Raw genomic sequence first — 27,659 nt, 5'->3', positions numbered from 1 at the left:
TGCAAGTAGTGACAGAGAATAGATTGGAGCCCCGTCCTTTGATTCTAAGCCTCATACTCTTTCCACTACATACCATTTAGTCCTAGATTTAAGGGTTCACTCTGCTACCATGTGTGACTTTAAGTAAATTACTGTAGTCCCTGTGACCCTCAGCTTCCTTCTTTGTTAAGCAGGATTAACACTGAGGGTCTCCCCAAAAGTCTACATTTGTACCGTCTACTTACCTAGATTGTTCTGAAACAGAAAAAATATGTGTACTCCAACTACGAGGAGCTACATATATGTGAATTAATACTATGATATTATTACTACCATCCCTTGTTACTCATGTGCAGTTACTATGGTTACTATCCAAGTATCTGCCAGAGCAAACAGAAATCCTGGCATGTATGGGGGAACAGGAGAGAGGATATTTAGGAAAAAAAGGCTGTGAACTGGAAAGGGCCCCCTTTAGAAAGTTTTAAATAGGGATCCAAAATTTAAGATCATGATGCTTGTTCCTTTATGTATTGACAGTCTTAGTGCTGTTTGTCCTTGATAATAAGCAGAAGGAAAAGAGCTGCTGTTCAACTTCTCTGCAGAGCTCAGAATTATCCTATTCGTGTAGTTTTTTAATTTTATATATAATTATTTCCATCCTTCTCCCTCCCCATTTTCAGAACCAATTTGATACACAGCATTGATTGATCAGGAATCTGAGAATCTAGGTGAGAATGTACTCGTAAATATTTAAGAAAAAGAAAGAGAGAGGGAGGGAGGGAAGAAGAGAAGGGGGGAGAGAGAGAACTATATGACACACTTAAGTTTAATCTCCATTATTAACATTTTTTGCATCATTTTCTCAATTCTATTAATCAATAAAACCATAAATCAAGCCATAATTTGTAGAATTTGCTCATTTCCTATGACATCAATGAAATTTTAACAATTAGACTTGGCGTTATCTCCAGTATACATACCCCTGTGTTTAATTCTAATTGTGCCTCTAACTAGCTGGGTGACCTCTGGCAAGCCATCTAACCTCTCTGGGCCCCAGTTTTCATTAGTTATAAAATGTGGAAGTTAGAAAGAAATCAGGGGCTTCAACCTTATTATTTTTTTTTAAATCATGTCCCCCATGTAACAATGATCTTATTAGAATTGGTTGATTGAGAAAATGCATGACAAGGGGCTATTATTAATTCAGTGGTGCTTTTAAATGAACCTGCACTTTATTAGACACACCAAAAAAATAGAGAATTGATGACATATTTATTCATATGCCTCCAGAAGGCATATTTGTAAACATCTATATTTAGAGACTTCTAGGTCTGTATCCCTGGTTCATGAATTAGGACCCACTAAACTAGACTGGAAGGTGTCCAAAGCCCCTTTTAGCTCAGAATCCTATCATCTAAAAAGAAAAAGTAATGTTTTCCTTGAATAATTCTTCCCCCTACTTCTTTTTTTGGGAAGGAAGGAGGACAACAGTTATGCAGTCAGGCCAGGCTTCCTTGGTCAGAAAAGGATTTTGGTTCTTACTAGGCTAGGAAAAGGAAAACTTAAAGGGAAAGTATCCTAAGCACATTTTAGATTCAAGAAAGGCATGCCATCCAGCATGCCTTTACCCACACTGAATTACTACACTCTTCCTTTATCTTAGTTTCCCTCCCATGTAGCCTGGGTTAATACGCCTGTAGCTCAATAGCTAGATCCTTGGATCTTGGGTCAAAAACCCAAATTTTAAAAGACAAGCATTTCCTGAGTGAAAAACTACTTTTCATGACATATACAGAGCATATAGACTAAAATTGCCTTGCTTGAAGATCAAGTTAAGATTTAGAGAAAAACAGGTCATGCAGGCTGGTCAGATGAGACTGAATTATTTTAGTAAAGCTGATATATGCAGATAAACACTAAAATGTTGTGCTATGATGGTGGTGGTGGCAGTGGTGGTTTTATTAGTAAGCTGATTCCAAATATAAAGTGAGACCCCTCAGAAATGTGGGGAGTTAGGCCAGCTTTCTATAGCCTTAACTAAAAGGCATTTTTTTCTAGAAATGAAAGCAAAAAATAGTTTTAAAGTTCTACTTCAGTGAAAATACCAAAGAAAAATAGTCAAGCAAATGAAAGTTTAGCTGACTTATTTAAATGTAATAATAAAAAAGTCAATTCAATACACATATTTGAATATATTCTGTTTTATAAACCGTCCCCAGAAAGGTTTTGTATTCCTAATGTTAATTCTTGATTTTTTTTTTGTATTTTTCGAGGATGTTCTGATGATTTTTTCAAAACCTATTGCAGTTGTTTCCCTGATATTTTCAGCACCCATAGCCAAATGTTGAAAATATTTATTAACATTTGTCAACAAGAAGATATTTTTCTGTCTATAAAGATTTTTTAGAGAGATCAAAGCTTGACTAACTGGAATAGACCACAGAAGATGATTAAGAAATACAAATTTATTAGTGAAGGGAAAAGAAAGAACTCATCAGGAGACTTCCTCATACTAGGATCTTTGAAGATGCTAAAGTACTTTGCAAAAGACTTATCTAGACACAAATGACTCATTATAATTTAAAAGTACCTTAATAAGTAAGACTGCCCATCCATGCTGGGCCTACTTCTTGAGAATCTAGCAGAGGTCATAAATAGCAAAGTTGTCCAAATAACAAAATATTATCCTAGCAAACCATTTATGAGTTCAGTTTTCTAATTCTGCGTACTATTTTAAACAGTGGATAGAAGTTTTCGAATGTAATTTTAAAATGTATGTTTTGATGAAATGGGACAAAGAAATAAATTTCATGGTATCAGAAGGAGCCTCTGATTCAGAGTAGTAGAGAACCTGATTAGAAAGATACTGAAGAGAATCCAAGAGAATGATTTGCTTTATTTTACAGAGCACACATGCTTATGGTTGGCCTAGAGAAAATGTACATTTAATTTAAAATCTTGTGATATAACAACTCTTCTCGAAATGTCAAACTTTAGGATACACAGAACAATTCTTAGCAATTAGTTTTCCTGGATATGAATGATTACAGCAACCCAAGTTTTGGTATACGTTTCTAATATCTTTAGGAAGCTCAGTCTTTGAGAGTATGCCCCATGATCCTACATGGCTAAGTCAGTTCTTCTATTCACTACTCTAACTGAAATAATGTCAAGGAAGCCCCACAGGAAAAATAACCCAAGGGCTCAGTTGAGAGACTTTAAAAAATACATATTTTATATGATATGGCTTTCAAAGATTTTAACAAAAAGAGAAAAAGGAAAGAAAAGGAAAAGAAAAAAGAACAATGAGCAAAGAAAGCAAACTGAAACCCACACCATATAAAGAAACACTTTACCTGAGCCTTTTTTGGGCTCACTTCACTTTACAGCAGGGCTTCCTTGTGGTAGTTGTGGCATCATGGAAGAATACATCCTGGGGCACCACAAAGGGAGCTGGAGCCAGCAGAACATTGGGGAAACCTAAGAAAGAAAGAAAGTGGGATATTTGCTGAACACCCTTTATTAACCTAGTTAGATGGGGTTATTCAGCAAATGGAGCATACTGATCTTATTTACAGGTCATCATTACCAGAATGGATTCTCAAATCTGGGGCCATTTAGCTCACTATGGGAGCTGAAGTCTAGGGGGCCAACCTGCCAATAATCTTGCATGAAACATTCAGTACTAATGATTAAAGTATGTTTTCCTTTTCTCCAAAGGAGGAACCCTTCATCTTTTTTTTTTCTTCAAGTTTTTGATTTTCAATCAAACCATATTAAGAACTGGAAAACTGGGGAAGCTGTTTTATTTATAATCTTAAAGAGCTAAATATAGAATCTAATTCGAGTTTATGATATTTTTATAAGCATTCATTATAATCAGAAGGATTTTTCTAGTTAACAACACACACCTTTCTTATGTAAATATTGATTTGATTAATAGAATTCCTACTCATTTACATTTCAGATTATTTTTATGGCAATCAAAGAGATATTTCAGACTTTTATTATAGGGTGAAGGCATATTATATTACTACTGTAAGCATAAAAAGATTTCCTTGAATCTAGAAAGTATTTTTTAATTTTGAAAAGGTCTTAAATATAAAGTGTTCTTACATTTGAACCTGATAACTATGTTTTATTATGTTTGTTATTGTGTTAAAGCCCAGTTTAAATTCATCTAATAATTTACCTAGAATTAAGATGATTCACTTTAGAAATTTTGTTCTTTGATCAGGCCTATGATTTCATTAGTGTAAAGAGGGAACCTGAGGGAACTTGCCATAGAAGTGCAAATTGCTAACTATCCAACAACAACTCAGGAGCTCATCTCAGAAAGTTGCTTAGGGATACTGAGAGGTTAAGAGACCCAAAGCCAGTGAATTTCAGCAGCAGGACTGGTACCTAAATTTCCTGATTCCTAGGATTGCTAGCAGTCAACTATGCTACATATCTTAATAGATGTTAAAAAAAAAAAGATTTGCATATATGTACATAAGCATTTATGCAAATCCTGTGTAAAAAAACATATCGGTATATATGTGTGTATATACTTGTATATACAAACTCTCTCATTATTTTGCTCCTTAAAGTGTTTTATTCGTTATATAACTTGCAACTTCAATCTACATTGAAATCTGGCCATATTTAGATATACTAAATAATTATACTAGGTAGCATTTAAACGAATATTTTAATTTGACCAGATGTAAAAATTAAGTAGATATTAACTGCAAACTCCTGGCTTAAGTCAGTATGACAAAGGAGGGACTATTTTTCTTTTTACTTATGTTTATATTCCCAACACTTAACACAGTGCCTGCCTAGATTATAGTATTTAATAAAATATCTATCTGTCAGTCTGTCTGTCCGTCCATCCATCCATCTGTCTGTCTGTCTTTTAGATATCATCTAATGAACATTTAGATAAGCACCACTGGCACCAGACAGGGATCTCCTAATCTACTGAAAATGTTTCTAACTACCCTTAAGTCAAAAATGTTATTGTGGAATTTCCACAAGAATACAAAAGAAAAACAAGGTTCAATTTTCTTGCAGAAATTCTGCAATAATGAGGGGCAGTCTGATACAACAGAAAGAGGGCTACTCTTGAGTCCGAAGTCCCCAGGTTCAAATCCCATAGCTGTGTAACCATGGGCACTTGAGCTCGTCTCAGCTTTAGTCTCCTCATGTGTAAATCTCAATAGCTGTGTACTTACCTCAAAAGATGATACAAAAATGTTAGCTATTTAAGCCTCTCGCAAGATTGTCAAGGGGTATGACTAATTTGTTATTTCTTTCCTCCACTGAAAACAAGGGGAAATGATTAACCACTTATTTTACATATACACACGCCAGGCACTGGGATAAGCACTAGGAATACAAATAAAAAGCAAAACTACCTTTTCGGTCATGGAGCTCATATTCAAATAGGATGGATGTGACTGGGGATAGGAATCAGGATCTAAGAACACATGCAGAGCAGATGAAGAGAAGTCTTAGGGGGAGGCACTGGCAGCTGAAGGCCCCAGGAAAGCAAAGACAATTTACCACTATGTTTTTGTGCGCTCGAGCAAAGCAGGGGGAGATGTGGAATAGACATTAAAAAGCGTTATACAGTGCTGTGAAAAACTGAATGGATATTTATTGGAAACCACACTTGAGTGTGTGGCTGTATTATCACATCTGTAACTAGTCTACTCTGAACTCATACGTTTGCCATGAGTGGTACCGTTTTCACATACTACTTTGTAGTAGTTGGTCTTCTATAGGTGCATGTGTGAGCATTTATACAGATACATATATGTACAGCTATGGACATATACACGTCTATACCCATATATACATTGTATATACATGTGATGCATGTACAGCCTATAGTCATGTACACCTGTATACATGTGTGTATATAGTCATATATTATACGTAAAAGATTACAGTCTCCTTGACGTCAGGGATATCTCTGTATCCCCAACCCCAAGGCACCTAACAAATGTAACACAATGCCTTCAACAATGTAGTCATTCAATAAAATATTTACGAATTCATCAAAGAGAATGTATTTTATAGAATAAAAACCCAAGGATTGATTCATTTGATACTATTCCTATCAAGACTCAGGTCACTGTGTTAGAAGACCCTGAATTGCACTTGTTCATGGAAATGATTTTACTAGATTAAAGTCAGTAATTTCTCCAAAGCTTCTGCCTGGAAAATGAGATAGAGAAAAGGATACTGGACTACAAATCAAGAGACCTTGGTTGAAATCTCATCTCTATCCATATCTGGTTGAACTTGGACAAGCTATTAACCTTCTGAGCCTCAATTTTTCCATCCATCACACGAGAGAACTAAAATGGATTAACTGTTGCAAAGTCTCATAAAAAATTCTATGATCATATTTTATGAAAATCCCAAATTAAAAACATACATAAAAAAGCCAAAAATCCACAATACTGTTATTTTTTCAGCTTCAGCAAGACAGAAGTCTTTAGAGCATTGACTTAGAATCTGACCATCATCTGATTTCAAAAATAAAACCCAAACCAAACAGCCTAAAATCAAAGCAAGCAAATATAATGATGCTTTGAAATAAATATATATCTCTTTTAATAGTCTTAGTCACATATTTAGTTGGGAGGGGGAAAAAACCTATTTTTGAAATACAATGTGCATAGATTCGAGATTTCAGCAATGAAGTTGTCTTATTCCTTATTATGGGGTGAAAGGGAACGTGGATTATCAGAATTGATGCCAATAAACCACCAGCTCTGGCAGGTCTTACACCAAGCTGGAAAGGTTTGAGTTATGGATCTGGCAATAGAATGCCATTCAAACACTAGCCATGCCAAATTCAGAGAGGCTCATCACCAGAATGTTGGCCAACAAATGATTTTTCCCCTGTATGGCATCTCTTGAAGATATTGAATAAAGTATGGAAGGTTGCAGTATACATACATACACACATCAGATGTCACTTAAGTTATCTTACTATTGCTACAGCTCCATACATCTGATAAGACAGGTTTGGAGAAATCATCAATCAAGTCATAAGCAGTTTGTTTTGTTTTTAAATCTTTCCAGATGCCACTTGTACACAGGAAGCAAAGCTCAAATCTTCTTCATTAAGTTTTCCTAAAATTCAGTGCTTTTCCTTTCTTCTACTGTAAAAATTAAATCTAAAATAATAAAAATATTATATTTTAAGGAGGTTTATTAAATGATCATTAGAAATCAAGGAATAAAGAGGATACAAAATAAAAACCACGGGCCCATGGCTGATTAGCCATTTCCAAATCCCCACCTTACCACCATCACTGCTGGCTGCAAGTCAAAAGAGAAGAGGAGCAGGACTGCCTGCCTGGATATTTATTCCCTGTCTACAAGAAGTACATAATGACAGGAAGTTAGTGGGCTCTCTGGAAATGTAGTTCCCCCTTAGGGTAACAGATTTTCAATTATACGCTACTGTATTAAGACATTCCACATGATTTAATATTTAATTACATAGCCCTTTGTCTGCTAATTGTTTGTGTCAGAATTACCATCCCCACCCCCACCCCCACCCCTGCCCCACTAGAATGTAAATTCTTAAGAGATCAGTGCCATTTCTCAAAATCCTTTGATATCTCTTAAGTAGACACAGCTCAAGGCTGGGCACATATTCAGCCCTCATTAAAGATAAATTGATTGACTGGCCTTTCATATATGGTTTAAAATAAATTAATACTACTTTAATACAAGTTCAGAACCTGGTTTAATGGTTGTTTACTAAGAAATATTAAAGTGTGATTCTTACATCATGATAGGAACTGATACTAACATAGCACTTTAAGGTTTTGCAAAGTTCTTTACATATATTATCTTCTTTGATTCTCACAAAAGAGGTGCTACTATTGCATCCATTTGATAGATGAGGAAACAGGAGACTGAGAAAAAGTTAAGTAACTTGCCCAGGATCACTCAGAATAGAGAGGAAAAGAGAGGATTAGAATTTAGGTTGTCTTCATCCAAATCCACCACGATCCATGACTTCTATGTATTAGTACAGCCCGTTACTTATTATTTTCTTTGTCATTAGGGTTGTCATGATGGCAAAAGGTTCTTCCTTTAAAAAAAATTATTTGCCTTTATACCATAATTACAAATAAAACCTTGTTTAATAAATTTGCTATGACTGTAGTTATTCCTCAATGATTATCATATTTTAGGCAATAACATTTATATTAACTACTCCTAATTTATATAATTTTTCAGAAACTATGTGTTAGACACCATATTACAAATTAGGAAATTGATATTTAGAGAGATTGTCACAGTGTCAGAGTTAGAACTCAGAACTGGAATCAATATTTAGAGAGTATCCAATTCAACCACCTCATTTTACAGATGAATGTAAGTTCTTGAGGGCAGGGACTTTTTGTCTTTGTATCCTTGCAATTGGAGCAGGTAGGTGGTGTGGAGAATAGAGTGGAAGGCTTGGAATCAGGAAGACTCATCTTCCTGAGTTCAAATCTAGCATCAGACATTTACTATGGATGTGACCTTGGGCAAGTCACTTAAATGTGTGTCTCAATTTACACATCAATAAAATATGCTGGAGAAGGAAATGGCAAACCACTCCACTATCTCTGCCAAGAAAATGCCAAATAGGGTCACAAAGAGTCAGGTACAACTAAAAAACAACAGATCAACATCCCAGCAACTAGCATGGTGCCTGCTCCATAACAAGAGCTTAATAAATGTCTTTTTGAATTAAGTTGACCATTTGTTTTCAAAAAGGAGGTAATGAGTCAATCTGCAGCTTTCTCTTAAGAGTTTCAAACAATTAATCTAATAGCAGCATTATAGTAGCATTTTTAACACAAACTGAGAAATGAACTGAAATGTAGAACCATAATCTGAATTTCATTCTACATTCACATCAAAGCTGTCTCCCAGTGGATAGTTGTAAAAATATGGAAAAATCACGGTGCATTTTCAGCTTGATTCAAAGGAAATTTAAGACTCCAAAATAGAAAATTTCAGTGTCCTCCAGTTCAAGAGATTAATATGTGCTCCATAATTATTCACTAATAAGAATGAAAAAGGTTCCTCATTTGAACATTGTACCTCCTGGGATACTTTGAGAGAATCACACTCAGATGGGTAATTAACTGAACTATAGACTCAATCACCTTATTATATTTTCTGCTATAGAACTATTTATATGCTTCTTTGAAATATTTCTTTCAGACCTTTTAAGGTAGAACAATGCCCTGGGTAAAGAGGCATCTAAACAAATGAAAAACAATTATCAGAGGATTTTAGAAACTTTTATGAACTCATTATTTGCATTAGGAATGCAATGTTTCATTACAAAATTCTTCCAAATTTATACTGTTTAAATTTTTTAAAAGAATCTCAGAGAAGCAGAATGATATAATAGAAATGTTATAATAGATATATCATATCTATTATATGTTATATATCTATTATATATATAATATAATAATAGAAATAGAAAATAGAAATAGAATGATATAATACAAAAAAGAACGAACTCGGGAACAAGAAACTAGGGGTTTAGTCTCCCATTCTGATACTAAACAGGTGTGACTGGGTTGCTCGGAAGTGCTAGTCCTGGAGTCAGGAAGACTCTTTTCCCCCCAAGTTCAAATCTGGCCTCAGACACTTACTAGTGGACAAGTCACATAATGCTGTTAGCCTTAGTTTCCTCATCTGTAAAAATGAGCTAGGAAATGGCAAACCACTCTAGTACTTTTGGCAAGAAAACCCCACAGAGGGTCATGAGGATCAGATACAGCTGACATTACCTGAACGACAAAGCTGTGTGACTCTGAGTAAGTCCTTTACTCTCTGGGCCTTGGTTTCCCAATTTGAGCATTGGAGATGGTAATGCTTAAATGTCTGTTAGACAGTGTTGTTGTGAATAAAGTATTCTGTATACCTTAAAGAGATTTATAAGTGTAAACGATTATTATAAGTAATATTATCTAGTTTAATGGTCAGTCAAGAGTAGATGAGTTGGCTGCATAATGCAAGCTGGGAGACCGAAGGGAAAGGGGAGGAGAAATGAGATGGTCCATTTGCATCTTCGGTACCCCTAACTCTCTAGGTTTTAAAAAACTTTGCATCCCACGATCATGCACCTTTATCGAGTGAACCACCTGCTCGCTTTAATGGTCCACTACACATGAACTCTTCAAAGTTTTCATAAATTCAAATTAATATCATAAGCTACAAAGGATTGCCAGCCTGACAAATTCCTGGAAGCTGGAGCTTTGGAGTCTGACGTCTCCATTCTTAAATTTTAGATTGGTGAGAGCACCAAAGCATCCTGCAACCCCCTTCGAGAACTCCAAATAACTGGAATGAGCTCTTCAACTTTGTCTAGTGCAAAGGACAGGCCTCTGGACCTGGAATTGGGAAGACAGTTCAAATCTAGCCTCAGATCTTAACTCTCGCTCCGTGGCCTTGGGCAACTCATCGAACCTCTGTTGCCTCAGTTTTTTCATCTGTAAAATGGGGATAATAACAGCACCTATTTCACAGGGGTGTTGTGAGGATCAAATGAAATCATAATTGCAAAGTGCTTATTTCCATAGTGCCTGGCATATAGTAAGTGCTACATAGATATTAGCAATTATTATTGTTCTGCAAGAGTCCGAATGTTAGAGATCACCGTTTTAGTGGCAAAAAAACTGGGTTTCATTCCGTGTAAAGCTGTAACACACGATGTATGTACTGAGAACTCATTACACAAACTACCTTAATTTTTAGCCCTTCCCATGCGACAGAGACGGGGCGCCCATGAATTTGAGATGTACATGGAACGAGGCAGGCTCGCATCACAGAGCTGGTCCTATAAGGTTTATGGGATCCAAAGAAGTTAAAGCATTATAAAAAAGACTAAATGTACAAGACAGGAAAGCAACACAAAATATAGTCTGGGAAAACACACACCAGGCAATCGAGACCTGTACTTTTGGGATTTATCTTAAAATCAAAGGCAGCAAACACTAAAAGGAATCAAAATAAAAACGAGATGGGATATGTGTGTGTACATACTCACCCCACATACACACACAATGGCACATATGCACACACACACATACATACATAGGTCTGGACCTGTGATCTCCTTGCTGTGAGGAACTCATGGCATAAATACCCTCCATTGATTTTCAGTGTTAAACTCACATTGTGCTCGTTAAAAAATGTCCTCCCCATCTCAGGAATGAGTTAGAGGCAAAAATATCGCTTTTTTCTCCTTGAGATTTCGTTACCTTTATGTTACAACTTGTGTAAAATTGTTCATCTATGAGAGAATAAAAAGTGGATTTAAAGTAAAAAAAAAAAAATACCCTCCATTGAGACAGAAAAACAACCCCCGATTTTTATTTTCACCAAGTTATTTGAGTGTGCCAAGAGCTCAAGTGACTTTATCCTATGGCCACCTAGGTTGTATGTTTGGAGTCAGGATTTGAACCCAGATCTCAAGGCCAGACTTCACTACCACTCAAAAATACCTATATATTCCATAACTCTTGTGCATGTAGATGTATTAAATATGTTTATATTGTGATATATATGCACACACACATATATCGTTTTGCTGTAGTTGAGAGAGCTGATCTAGGAGTCACAGAATAACCTGAGTTCAAGTCAAGCTTCTGACACATGAGTTGTGTGGCCATAGCAAGTCACTTAAAGTTCTTATGTGACTTCCTAAGAAAATAAGTTGCAAAGTAACTGGTGGTCTAGAAGGGTTTTCCATAGCAGAATTCCCCAAAACTTAGAAAATCACAGATTCAGAGGAGCTGGGTACTCAGTGGATAGAGAGCCAGACCTGGCGATGGGAGGTCCTGGGTTCCAATCTGGCCTCAGATACTTCCCAGCTGTGTGACCCTGGGCAAGTCACTTGACCCCCATGGCCTAGCCCTGACCACTCTTCTGCCTTGGAGCCAATACACAGCACTGATTCTAAGAGGGAAGTTAAGGATTTTCTTAAAAATCACAGATTCAGACCACACCATAGATAAGGTAGCTGTGGATAAACTGTTACTCAACGGGAAGCTTGCACTGTTACATTTCAAAGATTTTTTACTGGGTGATAATCACACAGCAAACTAAAAATCAAGTCATTAAACTAAGAACTACTAGAAAAATAAGACACCTGAAAACCACTAAGACCAGCTACTGTAACTAATACAGGACGTATTATGTAGGAATTCCCTCCAAGCTTTCAACAAGGCCTTTCAAAGATGGGCTTTTAAGTAAAACACAAACAACAGATGATTATAGAACGTGCCCTTTACCCTAATTCTGGCTTCGAGGATTGATTTAATCCACTTCTGTGTTAACACCCATCCTCACCAGGATCCATGCACTGATGAAACCAAGAGAAATTTTCATGTCAAAAGGAAAAAGCAAGACTAAATCATAAACATGGAGAATGTCTATAAAACTGAATGAACTCAGACCAAGTTTAGACAAACAGACAGGAAAGGGGAGACCCATGAATCACAACTAACAGCATGGAACTTAAATTCTACAGTTTAAAATCATCAGAAAGAACTACAATGAGAGTCAATGTCTGAATACCTGGTTGGAGCAGTATCCATGAAAAGCTATAGAAAAAAGAGAGAGAAGAGGACTTAAGACATTCATATAGACTAGAGAATTTAGACGTGATGATGATGCCACACAGTCTTTAAATAGGTTTAAATAAAGAGGTTGAAATTCAATGTTTAAAAAAAAATTGTCTTCCAAAAAGAGTCATCACAATTGCTTTTAAATTTTAAAACTTGGAAGGTGAACAAATGGCAGCAAATAGAAACCCATGAATATTGGATAGGCACAGAGCTGCTAAAGTTAATTCAGAATAAAGCATCTCAGTGATTTATATCAATGAACCTCGCTGCTGATTCATCATCTAGAAAGAATCATTACTAACCTAGTGCCTCTACTTACCAAATAAGGATTTAATGAGGCCCTAGTAATTTCAACCTTCAAGACGGTAAGATGAAATATAGAGACTTTTTAATGGTAGTTACAAGCACAATCCTTCATGTACTTCTAGGCTGATGCCAGTTCCCTACAAGGACCTGGCTGTGTTATAGGACTAAAATTGGAAGAGCCCTTGGATTGTCCAACAGTTCTTTCAAGTAGACTAGCATGCACAAATTGTCGCTGGAAATGACTGATACCCATTTTGTTGGCTAAAAAATAACAGAGGCAGCAGGGTATAGTGAGTGGATGGAGAGCTAGCCTTGAAACCAGTAAGAAATGGGTTTAAGTCCAACTTGTGACACACACTGACTGTGACCCTGGGCAAATCATTTAACTTCTCAGTGTTTAGGCAAATATCTAAGATTCTAAGTTGAAGAGGAGGAGCTGAGTTTTGCTGGTAGTGGGTTTCTTCATTTGGGAGTGCCCTATGCCAATAAAATCATAGGCCCATTCCCTATTTCTAAACTATAACATTAAATCCAAGATATTTTAAGAGAATAGCATAAACCCTCATTTTAAATTTACACTTAAAAGCTATATAATATCAGGGAGGAAAATAGAATATATATGAACATAAATATATAGTTTTAAGGATTTACTCCATGAGGCATTCAATTTTATTTAATAAAGGCCTATAAGTTTATTGGCCATTTGATGTTACCTAAAATACATTCTTTGCCATTATGCAAAGATGGCATACTGATATCAGAAACAGATTAACATTTCTATCAAGAGCTTCTATTTTATTCTTACAAGACAACTTTAGAGAAAAGCATACTATATTTTTTAAGTCCATAAAGTTTTATTGATTGTCAAGTCAACCCCAAGCACAAAATGGGATAAGAAGATCAATCTGTCTCAGAAGCAAGAGAGAGTAGTAATGGCATCTCTGCAGTCATCCAGACAGCTCCCCAAAGCAGGGCAGCTGAGGAATTCTTGATTTTAGTGTTTATTTCATTCTTCAAAAGGTGAGGGAAGCAATGTGGGAAACTACTGGCGTTGACTTATTAAGCACAAAGGAAGAACTGATTGCTGAAGTAGAAATTATGAGAATCCCAGGAGAAAGTGGAGAGTCCATGATAAAGAAAAGAGTGAGGTCCAGTATAGGAGCCCCCTAGAATTTAGGAGAGCAGATTTCAAGAAGTTCAGAGAAAGGATAGGTAGGACCCCACAGCTTAAAATTCTGAAGAAGTCCATCCAAGAAGATAATATAAATGTAAACAATTTTGATTTTAAAAAAGGGAGCTATTTGAAGGGAATAATCTGAATGGATATATAAGGAAATGGTCAACTAGAGAACATAAATAAACATATAGATGAGAACAAGAGCAGGTAGATGAAGATGAATAAAAAATTTTTCAGTAAAGTATGAAGAACATTAAAATCAGAATGTGTGGAAACTGGTGGCCCAGTGACTCAGGTCAGTCTATGTAATTATAAATTGCAGGAAACCTGCAGATTTGCAAAGGGATGTCTTCTGTTTTTAGTAGAATCTAATTCTAAATCTAAAATCACCGTTTTTAGAGCAGCAATTATTAAGTCAGATGAGTTTCATCAAGAAGAATTTGTAAAGATTCATCTCATTTGTTTTTTTGACAGGAAGGGTGACTAATGAATCAGGGAAATGTTCTAATATATATAGTTGGATTTCAGTAAAACATCTAACAAAATCTTTCATTCAATCTTTGTGAACGAGATAGAAGAATGTGATCAATCATCAAATATTCATTAAGTTCTTACTATGTGCCAGGCACTGGGTTAGCCACTGGGGATACAAGTACAAATAATGAAACAATCTCTACTAGTGAGGTGTTTACACACTAATGGTAAAGACAAAAAGCACATATAAAGCTATAACAGTAGAAATAGAAAGTTAATAAATACAAAATAGGTAAGTAAATATGAGTTGGCTGAGAAGACACACTAGTAGACTCTGTAAGGAAAGGCTTCTTTAGGCACAAAATGATTCCTGAATTGGGTCTTCAAGAGGAGATGGATTCTGTGAGGCAGAGGAGGGGAGGGAGTGAATTACAAGCATATGGAATAGCCAGGACAATTTTATAGACATACGAGATGGAGTGTCATCTGTGAGGAAGCAAGAGAAAGCCAGTTTAGTAGGATTAGAGTACAAGGAGAATAGTGTCCAATGAAGCCGAAAAGATAGGCTGCGCTAGATTGTGAAAGGCTTTATGAGCCCCAAAGAGGCGTTTCTATTTGATTCTAAAGGCAACGGGAAGCCACTGGAGGTGATTTGAGTACGGGAGTCAGTGTTTAGAGAAAATTATTTTTGTAGCAGTCTTATGGTGACAGACTTGGGACAAGGAGCCTGACTAGTAAACTATTACAATAATCTAGGGAAGAGAACCGAGGTAGTAGTCATGTGAGTGAAGGAGTTATAGACATGAGAGGTGTTGTGAAGGTAGAAATGGCAAGATCTGGCAGCTGATTGAACAGGTGGAATGAAGGAGATTAGGAATATGGGAGGCTGTTCAAGATAGGTGGTACCTTTGACAGAAATAGTACATTTTGAAAGAAAGGAGGGTTTTGGGTTTGTTTGGGGGGGAGGGGGGGAGATGATGAATTCCGTTTTGGACATGTTCAGTTAAAATGTGAAAACAAAGTGAGAATGACTGAATGGCCAGAACCAATGAGTAGTCGCTGATTAGTCCATTTCATCTTGAAAAGAGTTGAGTGGTATGGAACGGAGTATTCATCCCTGTGCTTTCAAAAAATCAGGTAAGATTTTTATAAAAGCATAAGTGGACCATGTATCATATTTGCACAAAGCTAAGAGAGATGCCTGACATTTTTGATGATAGAATTCCAAAAAAAAGGTGTTACCAGGCTAGAACGATGGATTAAATCTCATAAGTTGAAATTGAAAAAGTAAATATTAAGTCATGGAATTGTAGAATGGAGAGCTAGGAGGGATCTTAGAAATTACCTCATCTAAACTCCTTAAATTCTACCCAAGTGCCCAAAAATCATATGCATAAGTGTAAAGTGAATAAGGCCGTGTCTAGACAACAATTTATATGAAAAAGATCTATGGGCTGAAGTGGAAGGAAAGCACAACATGAGTCAGTGGCAAAGAGTAGAAAAGAAGTTAATGACATCTAGATTTCATGAAGGAAAGGATTGATCCAGGCCTGGAGGAGGAATGAGCTCATCTACAAACTGCTCTCTCTCCTCAGACTACACCTTGGGATTTTGTCCACATTTTAGGAAGTACTTCAATCAACTGGCATGGATCTAGAGAAAGAAGACGAAGAGGATGAGAGGACTAAACAGTACTGTATACCATATCAGAACCAGTTGTGGAAACTAGGGTAGTTTTGCCTGGGAGAAAAAAAAAAGATGTGTAGTGACTATATGATCCTTGCATCAAAGGCCACTCTGTATAAACTTGGATTACTGTTAGACTTGTTCCGCTCAGCCATAGGAGGTGTGGGAGAAACTAAAGACAATGGGTAGAAGATGCAAAGAGGAAAAATAAGAATTGATGTAAGGAAAATTTCTTACAAAAACTTCCTATGAAAAATTAGAATGGGGGGCAGCTAAGTGGCTCAATGAATCAGAAAGCCAGGCCTGGATTTTGGGAGATCCTGGGTTCAAAAGTGAACAACTTCCTAACTATGGAACCCTGGGCAAGTTGCTTAACCCCAGTTGGCAAGCTCTCTTGGAAGCAATACTTAGTATTCATTCTAAAATAGAAGGTAGGATTTAGAAAAAAATTGGAATTCAATGCCTGAGGCCACAGAGGGTTAGATGATGACTTATCTGTTGTATTGTAAAAGGGATTCTTGTTTATGGATGGGTTGGAGTAGATCATCTCTGAGGCTTATTGCATCTCTGAGATTCTGTGCAATCTCTTTTATGAAACCTTTGAAGACTAATGGAGAATTGAACTGATACTTGCCTCTTTATTCTGCCCTGTTTGAAAATGCAATTCCCATTATATTCTTCATTCTATATTACACGCACACACACATATTAATGTCTATTTAATATATTCTTTTATAGATTAATTTCCATCAATGTCATGGATTGTAGACTAAAAATTTCTTACATATTTGGGATTTATCAATTATATCTTTTCCCCATCCAGCATAGCATCATGTATAAGGAACAAATCATGGAATGAGTGCTTTTAAAATAATTATAATTTCGGCATACACTACATCAACTCTTGAGAAGGTATGTATTAAGAGAACATTGTACATTATCAAAAGATGAAATCAGATGAGATGAAATCACTTGGTAGAAAACTCACCAGGCAGGGCATATAAAATTTAAAAATACAAAATCATAAATCTTTCATTAACCTGCATATATTATCAATTTTCTTTAGTAACTTTGGTTGAAAAGACAAAAATCTTGCCTCTGAATGATTTCAGTATAGTATAAAATATCATAATTATTTGCCTAGCCATGTTAAAAGTTTCCTGATGGCATTAAAAAGAGAAAGGGGAAGAACCTGGATCTGAGTGTCATTTTATCAATACTATGATTTCACACAGATCCAGACCATATTAAAAGAAAACAAATTTCTCTAATACTGCCTCTCCTCCACTTCAGTTTACCTTTTTCAACATGTTGCATATTTCTTTCTCTACTTGAAATTGCTTCCTTTCTTTTAGTTGAAGAATGATGACATTTTGTAGCTAGAAAGGGCCTAATAGACACAAACCAAAACTCACCTCCTCAAAAAAGCCTCCCTTGATTAATACACCACCTCACTTTACTTAGTCACATAATCCATTTCTGCTCAGGATGCATATATAGTTAATGCTCGGTTATACTGCATCGTTTTACACATTGCAATTTAGTTATGCCCTAACTGCTCTGTGTAAATTACTTTTGTTACACGAACTACCTTATAAAGTTCTCCAGGTGAGGAAGCATGGTTCTAACCTTTCATACCCTTTCAAATGTCATGACAAATGTGAAAATGTAGCATAGCCCACAGTAATTTTAAAAAAATGGTTTAATGAAGAATTTTTTAATTAAAAAATGTTTTAAATTGTTGTCTCTCCTCTTTTATGAAGGCTTATTTAAGAAAGATGCCATGCTAAAGGGGCATAGCCTCTTCTCTGTTGTAATCTATTACTTTGATTCTTCTTTAAAACCCTGGGAAAAATCAATAAGGAGAGTCTGTAGTAAGCTGTTACTCTCTGGAATGTTGAGTTGAAGACTTATACTGCTATATAAAGCAACAGAAATATCTGAAGAGACAACAAAGCATATTATGAAAAGAAGATAAACTGTGTGCCCATTATAAATAAGAATATGATAGATAAATAGGCATTATTTTTTAAAATAATACAATTTATTTTTAAAGTACGTAAGGGAAGAGTGCAGGCAGAATTGAAAAATATTGAACACTGTGTAACACAAAACCTTCATTTTCCCCCAATTTCTCAAAATATTTTCAATTGTTCCAAATTCTGGTGCCAACAAGCCCCAGGAGTGTGAGTAAATTACCAACAAAAAATGTTCTTGACACATTTCTCTAAAGGGATAGTTGAAAAGACTTTCAAGAATTAACAAAACGGAACTTTGAAATCTTTCAGAAAGGAATTAGAAACAAATCAAGCTAGATTTTAATAAATTGTAATTCTGAACAATGTCGAAAGCATGAGTGTCAATTCAAGCCATGTCAAAACAAAACCTGCACCTTCCCAATCTGATGAATCTTAACATGAGTTTGAGTCTTCTTTAGCTGATCATATTAACTAAAAGTAATCTAAAACTTGCAAACAAATTACTTTAAAAGTAATAACCATTACTTTAAAAGTTTTAACCATGTTAAAAATGTAATGATTGTACCATATTTAATTCTCTTCCCTTTCCCAACTTCCAAGATAGAACAGAGAGAAAACTGAAGAAATCTGATGTTTTTCTATCAGAGAAGCCTTCCTAAAACAATCTATTCCACTTGGACTAGTCTCATCTCTTCCCATCACTTCTAGCTTGATTTTTTACAGCTGAAAAACTGCATTTGGATTTCAAATGACACAACAGACTTTCTCCCTCAATGTTTTATTAAGCAGCCAGAAGGGAAAATCTTTCCTGGCTAAATTTCTGAAGGCTTTTCATACCTGCCACATCCATGCAAATACCCCAATGTGATATAGCAATATCCCTATTAAGGAAGAGGGTGCAATCCAGTGACATGTTGTCCTGAAATTTCACTTCTAAAGGTTGAAAAATCAGAAATGGGCATGGGGTCAGGCCAGAATTGGTTTTCAGGTTTTAAGTTTCCATCACCCTATTTTGTATAAGAATAGAACTCCTTTCCAGGGAAGGTTTTTCCCTCTCTAGCTCTAGTGGGAGAGGGGGTAAAGATGAGAAGGGGAGTGGTCCTGTTTCTCTCAGTATAAGTGACTTCAGGGTAATTCCCCCACAAATGAATGGGTTGGCAGCGCTCTGAATACAGCTATGCCTGCAAGAGGCCTCAGTTTGAGAAATCTCTGCCTTTCCCTGCCAGTCACTTTGGTTATATTACCCTCTGTGTTCAACAAGGACCAGGAACTTTCTCCATCTCACTATCTACCCAGAGTTTTGCTAAAAGCACACCTGTCTGTAAGGGATTGTCAAATAGGATATCATTACTTTCCTGTGAAATTTTTTAAATCATCCATTTCTATAATTCTGAGGTTAAGGTGATGTGTTGCAAAAAAATGGAAATAAAAACAACTGGACATGATATACAGGCTGTGCACAAAATGCCCGTAACCTTTGCTGTCATCTGGGAAATATGACCTCTACTAGCTACCTTGGCTTTTATAAACTGTTCAGTAATGAGTACAGATATCAAGGACTGCTTTTCTGTGAAGTGGCAAACTGGTGAGAGCAACTGGACCGGCCCAAATGCCATCAAAATAACAGCTGTTCTTTTTAAGCCCTTGGAGCTTGCCATAGCTTTGTTTGTTTGTTTGCTTGAGGGGGGAGCAATAATGGGAAAGGAGGGAGGCCAGACCATCCAAAGAAAATAGGTGTTTGGGCCTCAGTGCTATGACTCAGGAAATGCTGTACCATTGATGACTGCACAACCTCCTCTAGCTGATTTCCTACTGAAAAATTGGAGAGCCCAGCAAGAGACACAGCTGTCATTCCCTGAACCTAGTGCAAAAACCTCTCTCCCAAAGGATTCAAGGAAAACAATTTAGTCCCTTAAGATGTTCAAAACTAACATGTGCGCCAGGCTCTCCAAACCCTGGCTGGCAGCCCGATTCCATGGAAGAACTCCGAGAAACCCAGAGATGAAGGGGAAAGTGTTAGGTACAAGACTAAAGCTCCAAGTTTGAAATCCGTGTCAATTCTGTCCAGCCAACACAACCAGGGGTGCCAGGTGGCTTATTTCTCATGGTCCTAAATGAGGGGACTGGGCCAGAGAACAGCAAGATGGAATAGTTCCTTGACTAGCAGCTGGAAGAAACAGAAACCGGAGAAGGATGGGGGAGGGGAGGAGGCCTGAGGCTACCTCAGGACCAAGCAAGATCACGGGGGTCGGAACTACCCAAACAAGGTGGGGGCGCGCCCTCAGGAGGTGAGAGTGGGTTCAGGGGGTGTGGATTGTCTCCCCCACTCCGGGCTCTCGTAAAGGCTACGGAGCACCGGAACCTGACGCAGAGCAACAGGGGGCTAGGGATCAAGTAAGTGGGGTCCGGGGGATGCCCAACCCCACACCCCAGGAAAGATGCCCCGGAGTAGAGAGGAGGTGCATGCGCCACGCCCCTTCGTAGCCTCCAGCAACCTCTAAATCAAAGAATCTTTAATCTGCGTGGCACCTAGGAAGGGCGGGACGGGGGCACACATTCACCCCTGCAGCAGCGCTTCTTACCGGTGATATCCAAGTAAACGTCCTCCTGCTCTAGTTCCAGCTCCACCAGGTCCTGTGAAGTCGAGTTCCTGCTCTTCTTGGCTCCCAGTAAGTCCAGTGAGCTCTTGGTATTGGACACCTTGAGCCAGCTCGATGATCGCCTCTCGTTCTTCCGCTTCATGGAGCCGAGCGCGGTGCGTCCAGGGACCCACGACCATTGCCCTTAGCTCCTGCCCGTGAGGCCGTGGCCGTCGCCAGCCCCGCACCGAAGCACTCCCAAGGAGGAGAAAAAGCAGGGGGTGGGAGTGAAGGGATGGGGAATGGGAAGCGATGATGCTCGGTGGTGGTGGCGTCGACGGTGGCGTCGGTGATGGTGGGGGCTTCTGGCAGCGGTGGTGGAACAGGAGGGGGAGGGGGGCAGAAGCCTCTGCAGCTAGGAGAGGAGGAGAAGGAGGAGCAGCGAGAAGCAGAAGGAAGTGGTGAAGGAGGGAGAAGAGGAGGAGCTCAAGTTAACGTTTCTCTTCACACTACCAACAGCCTCAGCTACCAGACTAGGAAGCCCCCACTTCGCTACCGCCTCCTTTTGCCCGCAGCCCCAACGGCGCCGGCAACAGCAGCAGCAGCGGTAAAGTGGCGGCTCCTCCTCCTCCTCCTCCCTTTAACCCGCCCCCACGTTCCCAGCAGCTCGAAGGTTGTGATGATGGTAAGAAGCTTGATGATGGTAACACAGCCGCTATTAAGGCTGCTACAGCCCCGGCTGGTGAGGTTGTTGACCACACCGGGGCCAGGAGCTGCCGGAGACCCCTAGAGGGGAATTCGGTGGAGTTTCATTCACAAAAAATGCCCACAGTCCTTGGCTAGTCCTGCAAACCAAGGCTCCTCATTGGCCAGGGATATGTGACGTCATGGAGACAAGGCCTTTTTTTACCAGTAAATAGCTAATGACGCCATAGAGATAAATATGGACAGTCCCACCAATCAGGGATAAAGAGTGCCCTGGATGTTATCTTGAACCATCACCCTCGCCCTCCCGACTTTTTCTCCATTTCTCACCCCTCCCCCAAACTTTGATTCCAAACTTCCATCATATCCTCCACAATTTATTAATATTTCCAAAGTGCCCACCCACAATTTTTTATTTGTAAACGTTTTACGCATCTATCTATCTACGGCTATCAGCATCCTCATCTATATCAAAACCTATTTCTATCTGCATAGCTAATCATCTATAAGGGTTTATTATAACAAAACAATCAGCTAGTTTTGTCTCTAATCCAGAGAATGGAAGTCTTGAAATAAAGTATCGTTTTCTTCAATTTTATGCTCAATTTGGCTTGAAATCACTTTTTTCTTAAAACAATGTGAAGACAGCAACTTGACTCATTAATAGTGTGGAAAATTAATATTGAACTGGGATTTTTTTTTTAATTCATTATTCTCCCTTTGGCCCCAAGAACAGTTTTATTTTAAAAACTACAAACTGTCTCTCCCCAGGCTATGAGACTGGGTTGGGTCCTCCCTTCTTTTGTAAAAACTGGCCCAGGAGAGACCAGTTCCTTATTTATCTATAATCAAGGACTTGATTTGATAATGAACTTGGCTTAGGCAGTGAGACTAAGTTGGGATAGGGTGGGGAGTGCGAAACATGTGCTATGAATGAACCTCGTGGCATACTCCTGAGACCCACGTCTCCTGGTGATGAAGTGGTAAAGGAGGAGGAGGAGTCTCTGTGGCCACGCCCTATGTGACTGGTATCCAATCAGAGATGGCCTGGGAAAACACTGAGGGAAGACCATGGAAGGGATAGAGATTCCTATATATCCCTCACCCCTTTTGTTCCTCAATCTCTTCCTCCTCTCTCCCACTCCTTTGAGAGAGTCTTTTGGCTACTTAGATTTCCTTAGCGTCAGATTAATGAAAGAATATTTTAAAACTAAAAATACAGCCTCCAGAGAATTTCATTTGTTACAATAGCATTAATAAGTATTAATAAAAAAACTCACATTGTTCTTAGCTAGATCTTACTCATAAGTTTATAAACTGAAGCAATAAATCATATTAACATTGTTAACATTTGTAAAAAGCATTTCGCACAATACTGGCACACAATAGGTACGTTATAAATGTGTCTTCTCTCCCTCCCCCCTCTATCAAGTTCATTCTGTCTCTTCAATAATTTTTATCCCTCTTCTCCTTCATATTTCATTTCTATTAGTCTATCCTACAAATATTTTAAAAATCTCCCTAACATGCTTTTCTATGTTCAGTCTCTCCTTGTCTCACCTTCAGATCTTTTCACACTATGACACCAGTCTAATCTTTCTTATGCTAGTCATGTCATCGCTCTTCTCTAAACCTTTGGTGTCATAAATTTAAAACTGAAAGGAACCTTAGAGGTTAATTTTATAGATAAGGAAACTGAAGCCCACAAAAGCAAAGTGACTCTCCCAATGTCTGCTTCTTTCTTGCCCGTGATCTAAAACTTTTGCACTTACATATCTCAGCTCATTGTTCAGAGCCTCCCCAAATCTGACACACGTGCCTAATCTTTCTAGTTTTTATTACCCATATCTCACTATTCTAAGCTCTTAAACTAGATTACTTGGTTCCTTCCAAGCATAATGTGTTTTCCTACCTTTTCAACTTTACTAACAATGTCTCATGTACTTTGAATACTTACACTTTTTTAGCTTGTTGAATGTGGACTTTTGAAGTCCACATTAAATGCCAACCATTCCATAAAGCCTTCCCTGGTCCCCGTGGTTGATTCCCTTTCATCCCTTGGAAATGACACTTTGAACCTTTCTTTATTTACTAATCATGTCTTATTTTCTAGGCCATTGCTCATTGTTAGACTGAAAGCGACTATAAAAGCAGGGATGGTTTTCTAATTTAAATTTATTACTTATCCTAGCATCTAACACAGTATTATCCATAGAAAAAGTAATTTTATGTTTCCTGAATTGAATAGAATTTTTTGGGGGGAAGCTAGGGGTGGAGACAGAGGATAGTTGTATAATTTCTTCAGTGTGGGGACTCCCAAGTATGAAATGCTGATACAAATCAGCAATTACTTGTGAAGATTGGATTTAGCTATCTCCTGATTTGTAACAATGAAGATGCTTAGCCTAACAAAATCAAGGATGTCTTAGGAACTTTGCATTATTTCCACCCTACTTTGTCTAACAAAATCGGGAATGTCTGTAACCATGCTTGAAGATTGAATGTTTAGGAGGATGGCCTTTGATAGAGACATTGGCAAATCAGAAACAGCTGACAGACCCCTGGGCTGTCCCAAGTCAAGCTTAGGCTACGATTGGTGCAGAGGAGACACAGGAAAGTAAGGTAGAATCATCTAGGTTTTTTTGACGGGGCTTCCTCTCAGCGGTCTCTTTCCCTGGAGATGTGGCTCTGACTGGCAGCGTGCTAAGCATTCTGACATCTTGGTGTGGTGGCAGCTATTTGTCTGGGTTTTGGCAGTGAGTTTGCCCTTGAGCTAATTCAGGTTCAGGCATCTTGGCTGAGCCCTCTTGGAGTTCAGGCTGATTCCTTCCTCCTTTACTCTCCAAAACCTTATCTTCCTAGAGCCTCTAATCTTCCGCCTTGGCACAAGCCAGGCAGGAGAAATCCTACAACCTTTCCTTCTCCCTTCTTCTTAATTTCTCTCTATTATATTAATTAAATCACCATAAATTTCCAGCTGTCTTGGGTATTTTATTTGGGATATCCCATGGCGACAAATAACTAATATAAACTATATTAGTTAGGTCACAACACTAAAATTATCCTTTACATACTCTAGTCACATACAGTCCAAGAGAATTGCTTAGGACACTATTAATTGAGATTTCATCCTCACGTAGTATGTATGTAAGCTAGTCTTATAAAAGAAGCAGGACATGAATGTGTCTTCTTGACTTCAAGATCAGTCTCTTTGCACTCTATCAGCTGGTGACATAGTGACCAGAGTAATGGGCCTGGAGTCAGGGAGACTTGAATTAAAATCTAGACTAGCTGTGTGTCTCTATCAACCTCACTTTTTTTTTCTTAGTTTTCTCACTCATAAAATGAGGATAATAATAGTATCTATTCAATAACGATATAGTGAGGATCACAAAAGATAATATTTGGCACATAGTAGGTGTTACACAGATTCTTTTTTCCCTTCTCTCTTTCCCAAACCAGATTGTATCTCCTTACAAAATTAAAGTGATTTTCCAAAAGTGCAGGTTCTATCATGTCACTCCCTTACTCATTAAACTCTAGTGGCTCCCTATTGCCTCCGGGATTAAATATAAAATGCCCTGTTTGGTATTCAAAGTCCTTCATTATCTAGTACCCTCCTACCTTTCCAGTCTTCTTGAACCTTATTTCCCAAAGCATACTCTTCAATTCAATGACACTGACATCCTGAGTGTTCCATGAACAAGATACTCTATCTCTAGAAGTTTTAGACATTTTCTCTGGATGAACTCCATGCCTGGAATGTTCTCCTTCCTCCACTGAGACTACTGATTTCTCTGATTTCCTGATCCAAATAAAAATTTAATCTTTTATAGGAAGTCTTTTCCAACCCTTTTAAATTCTAGGCCTTTCTCTTTGTAAGTTATTTTCAATTTATCTGGAATATAAGTTGTATGTACTTATTTTCATGTTGTATCCTCATTAGATTATAAACTCCTTGAAGGTAGAGACTTTTTTGCCCCCCCCCCTTTTTTTTTGTATCTCCAGCACAGTGCCTGGCACATATTAGCCATTTAATTAATGTTTATTGATTTAGTGTGCTAACATTTGTGTGCCAGGCACTGTACTAAGTGTTTTGCAAATATTATTTCATTTGCTATTACATCCTATGTGTTTATTACCAGTGGAGGTGAGACAAGTCATTTAACTTTCCTATTGAAGAGATTAGATTAGATTGCTTCTAAAAAAAAAAAAAAAGATTAGATTGCTTCTGAAGTCCCTTTCCGCTTTGTGCCTTTAATCCTAAATACAAAATTTATTCAAAGGAAATATAAAGTAATTGGATGAGAGGGGAAAGAATTGCTAATAATTGGAGTATCAGAAATGCTTTTCTTGGTAAAAGAGTAAGCATTTGCATGCAGTCTGGGATTTTGAGAAGCAGAGATGAGACAGGAGGGTATCTCAGGGAATGGGAGACCAAGAGTTTGTACAGAAGTTTTAGGGGTAGGAGCCTGGAAGTCGTATACAGGGAATAAATAGAGAGTATGCCAGTTTGGCCTGAATGAAGAGTATGTGAGAGTTCGTGACGGGAAAGTAAGTTGCAGCTAGACTGTGAAGATCTTTAAATGCCAATGATAGTTTATATTTTATTCTAAAAGAAATAGGGAACTACTGGAGTTTGTGAGCAGAGGGGTGATTTAGTTCTGCCTGGGATTTAGGAATATCCATTTGGCAGCTAAGTGAAGGATAATTTAAGAGGGGAGAGGCTGGATCTAAGGATAACAATGAGGAAACTTGCAGTAAACCTGATGTGAAGATAGATTTAATTCTCCCCTTGTCTATTTTTAGCTAATCACATCAAGAACTCAAAGCATCCCTACTTACCATTAAGTATGAGAGTTCACAAGTCACTTACTAGAATAAGCTCACACCTCCAAAGGCCACAGCCCCACCCCCTGGGCAGTGCTAGGCAAATTGAAAGACTGCCATTGGTTTCTGTGAAGAGGAGGAGTGACAGTGAGTGACATGGGAAAAGGAGCATAAAAAGAGACCAGCATGGTATAGGGATCACTCCTTTCCTGACATTAGGAGTGAGTGGCTTAGATTCCTGCCTTGGCTTTGGAAGAGGTGGCTTTGATGGAACTCTGACTGATGACACTACCAGGACTTCTGGCTAAGGGTTATGAGGAAATCCAGGTGGAGATCAGACTTGGGGATGCCCCTGCTGGGACTGAGCCAGACATCCCTGGAGAAGGATTGGTAGGCTTGTTAGGAATCTGTCTCTTTATCTACATTTTGCACTTTCACTCTTTCCACCTCTTTGTAAATAAAAACTGCCAAAAGTCATTTTGACTTAAGCTATAATATTTTTAAATCATTATTTAATTTAATATGTGAAATCACAATATTATTTTATAACTCTTATTTAGTCTTTTTTTTTTAACCTTTACCTTCTGTATTGGTTCCAAGACAGAAGAGTGGTAAGGGCTAGGCAATGGGGGTCAAGTGACTTGCCCAGGGTCACACAGCTAGAAAGTGTCTGAGGCCAGATTTGAACCATCTCTAGGCCTGGCTCTCAATCGACTGAGCCACCGAACTGCCCCCTTATTTAATCTTAAAAAATTTAAATTTAAATCTTACAATAGTCATGTATATAGAAAGAAGCAGAAGAATTTGCGTGATACTGTGCATATAAAATCCACAAGACTTGGCAGTTGATTGGATATGGAGGAGTCAAGAATGACTAGTTGTGATTAGATAGTAGAAAGGTAAAGCCAAACTTAATGACTTTCCTTGAGGGCATCATTAAAGTTTTAAAATAAATCTTCCCTACTGTGACCACATATAGGATATCTTTAAGGAAGAGACAGGAATTTGGAGAAGCAGATTCCCAGGAAACAGAAACCCAAGCGGAAAAACAAAATTAATATTGTGGCATATACCTCCCTTATTTTGGAAGAATGGAAGAAATGGAGGAATTGCTATATCCTGAAACAAATGGTACATGGCTGCCCCTCTGTGGGGTTTAGAGTAAGTACACAAGAAACGTATTCCTCTTTATTTTATTTTTCCATATTCTGCGTTCATATATTATGACAATAAAAGCACTGATTTTAAAATCAGAGGACTTGTATTAAAAGCTTTGCTCTGGCATGTA

The 27,659-nt window shown here is 37.8% G+C and overlaps 1 protein-coding gene across 5 annotated transcripts in view; it reads right to left on the bottom strand.

The window, feature by feature from the left end:
- CDC14B (cell division cycle 14B) overlaps positions 1-21,633 on the bottom strand; it is a 102,348-nt gene extending 80,715 nt beyond the window's left edge. Inside the window, exons 1-2 of one of the 5 annotated variants that reach the window (XM_016423782.2) lie at positions 20,840-20,974; positions 3,336-3,459 (exon numbers count right to left, since the gene is read on the bottom strand). Coding sequence is in view for 4 of the 5 variants with exons in the window: in XM_007497936.3 (XP_007497998.1) it covers positions 20,840-20,999 (160 nt within the window). In the remaining variant the exon portion in view is untranslated. Of the gene's footprint in view, positions 1-3,335; positions 3,460-20,839 lie in introns of all 5 variants that reach the window. The other 4 variants (XM_007497936.3, XM_007497937.3, XM_007497938.3 and 1 more) reach the window with 4 other exon arrangements.
- Positions 21,634-27,659: the final 6,026 nt, after the last annotated feature.

Source organism: Monodelphis domestica, chromosome 7 (genome assembly GCF_027887165.1).
Source record: "Monodelphis domestica isolate mMonDom1 chromosome 7, mMonDom1.pri, whole genome shotgun sequence".
Taxonomy (NCBI): Eukaryota; Metazoa; Chordata; class Mammalia; order Didelphimorphia; family Didelphidae; genus Monodelphis; species Monodelphis domestica.
This window is presented reverse-complemented; position numbering and strand designations above follow the sequence as displayed.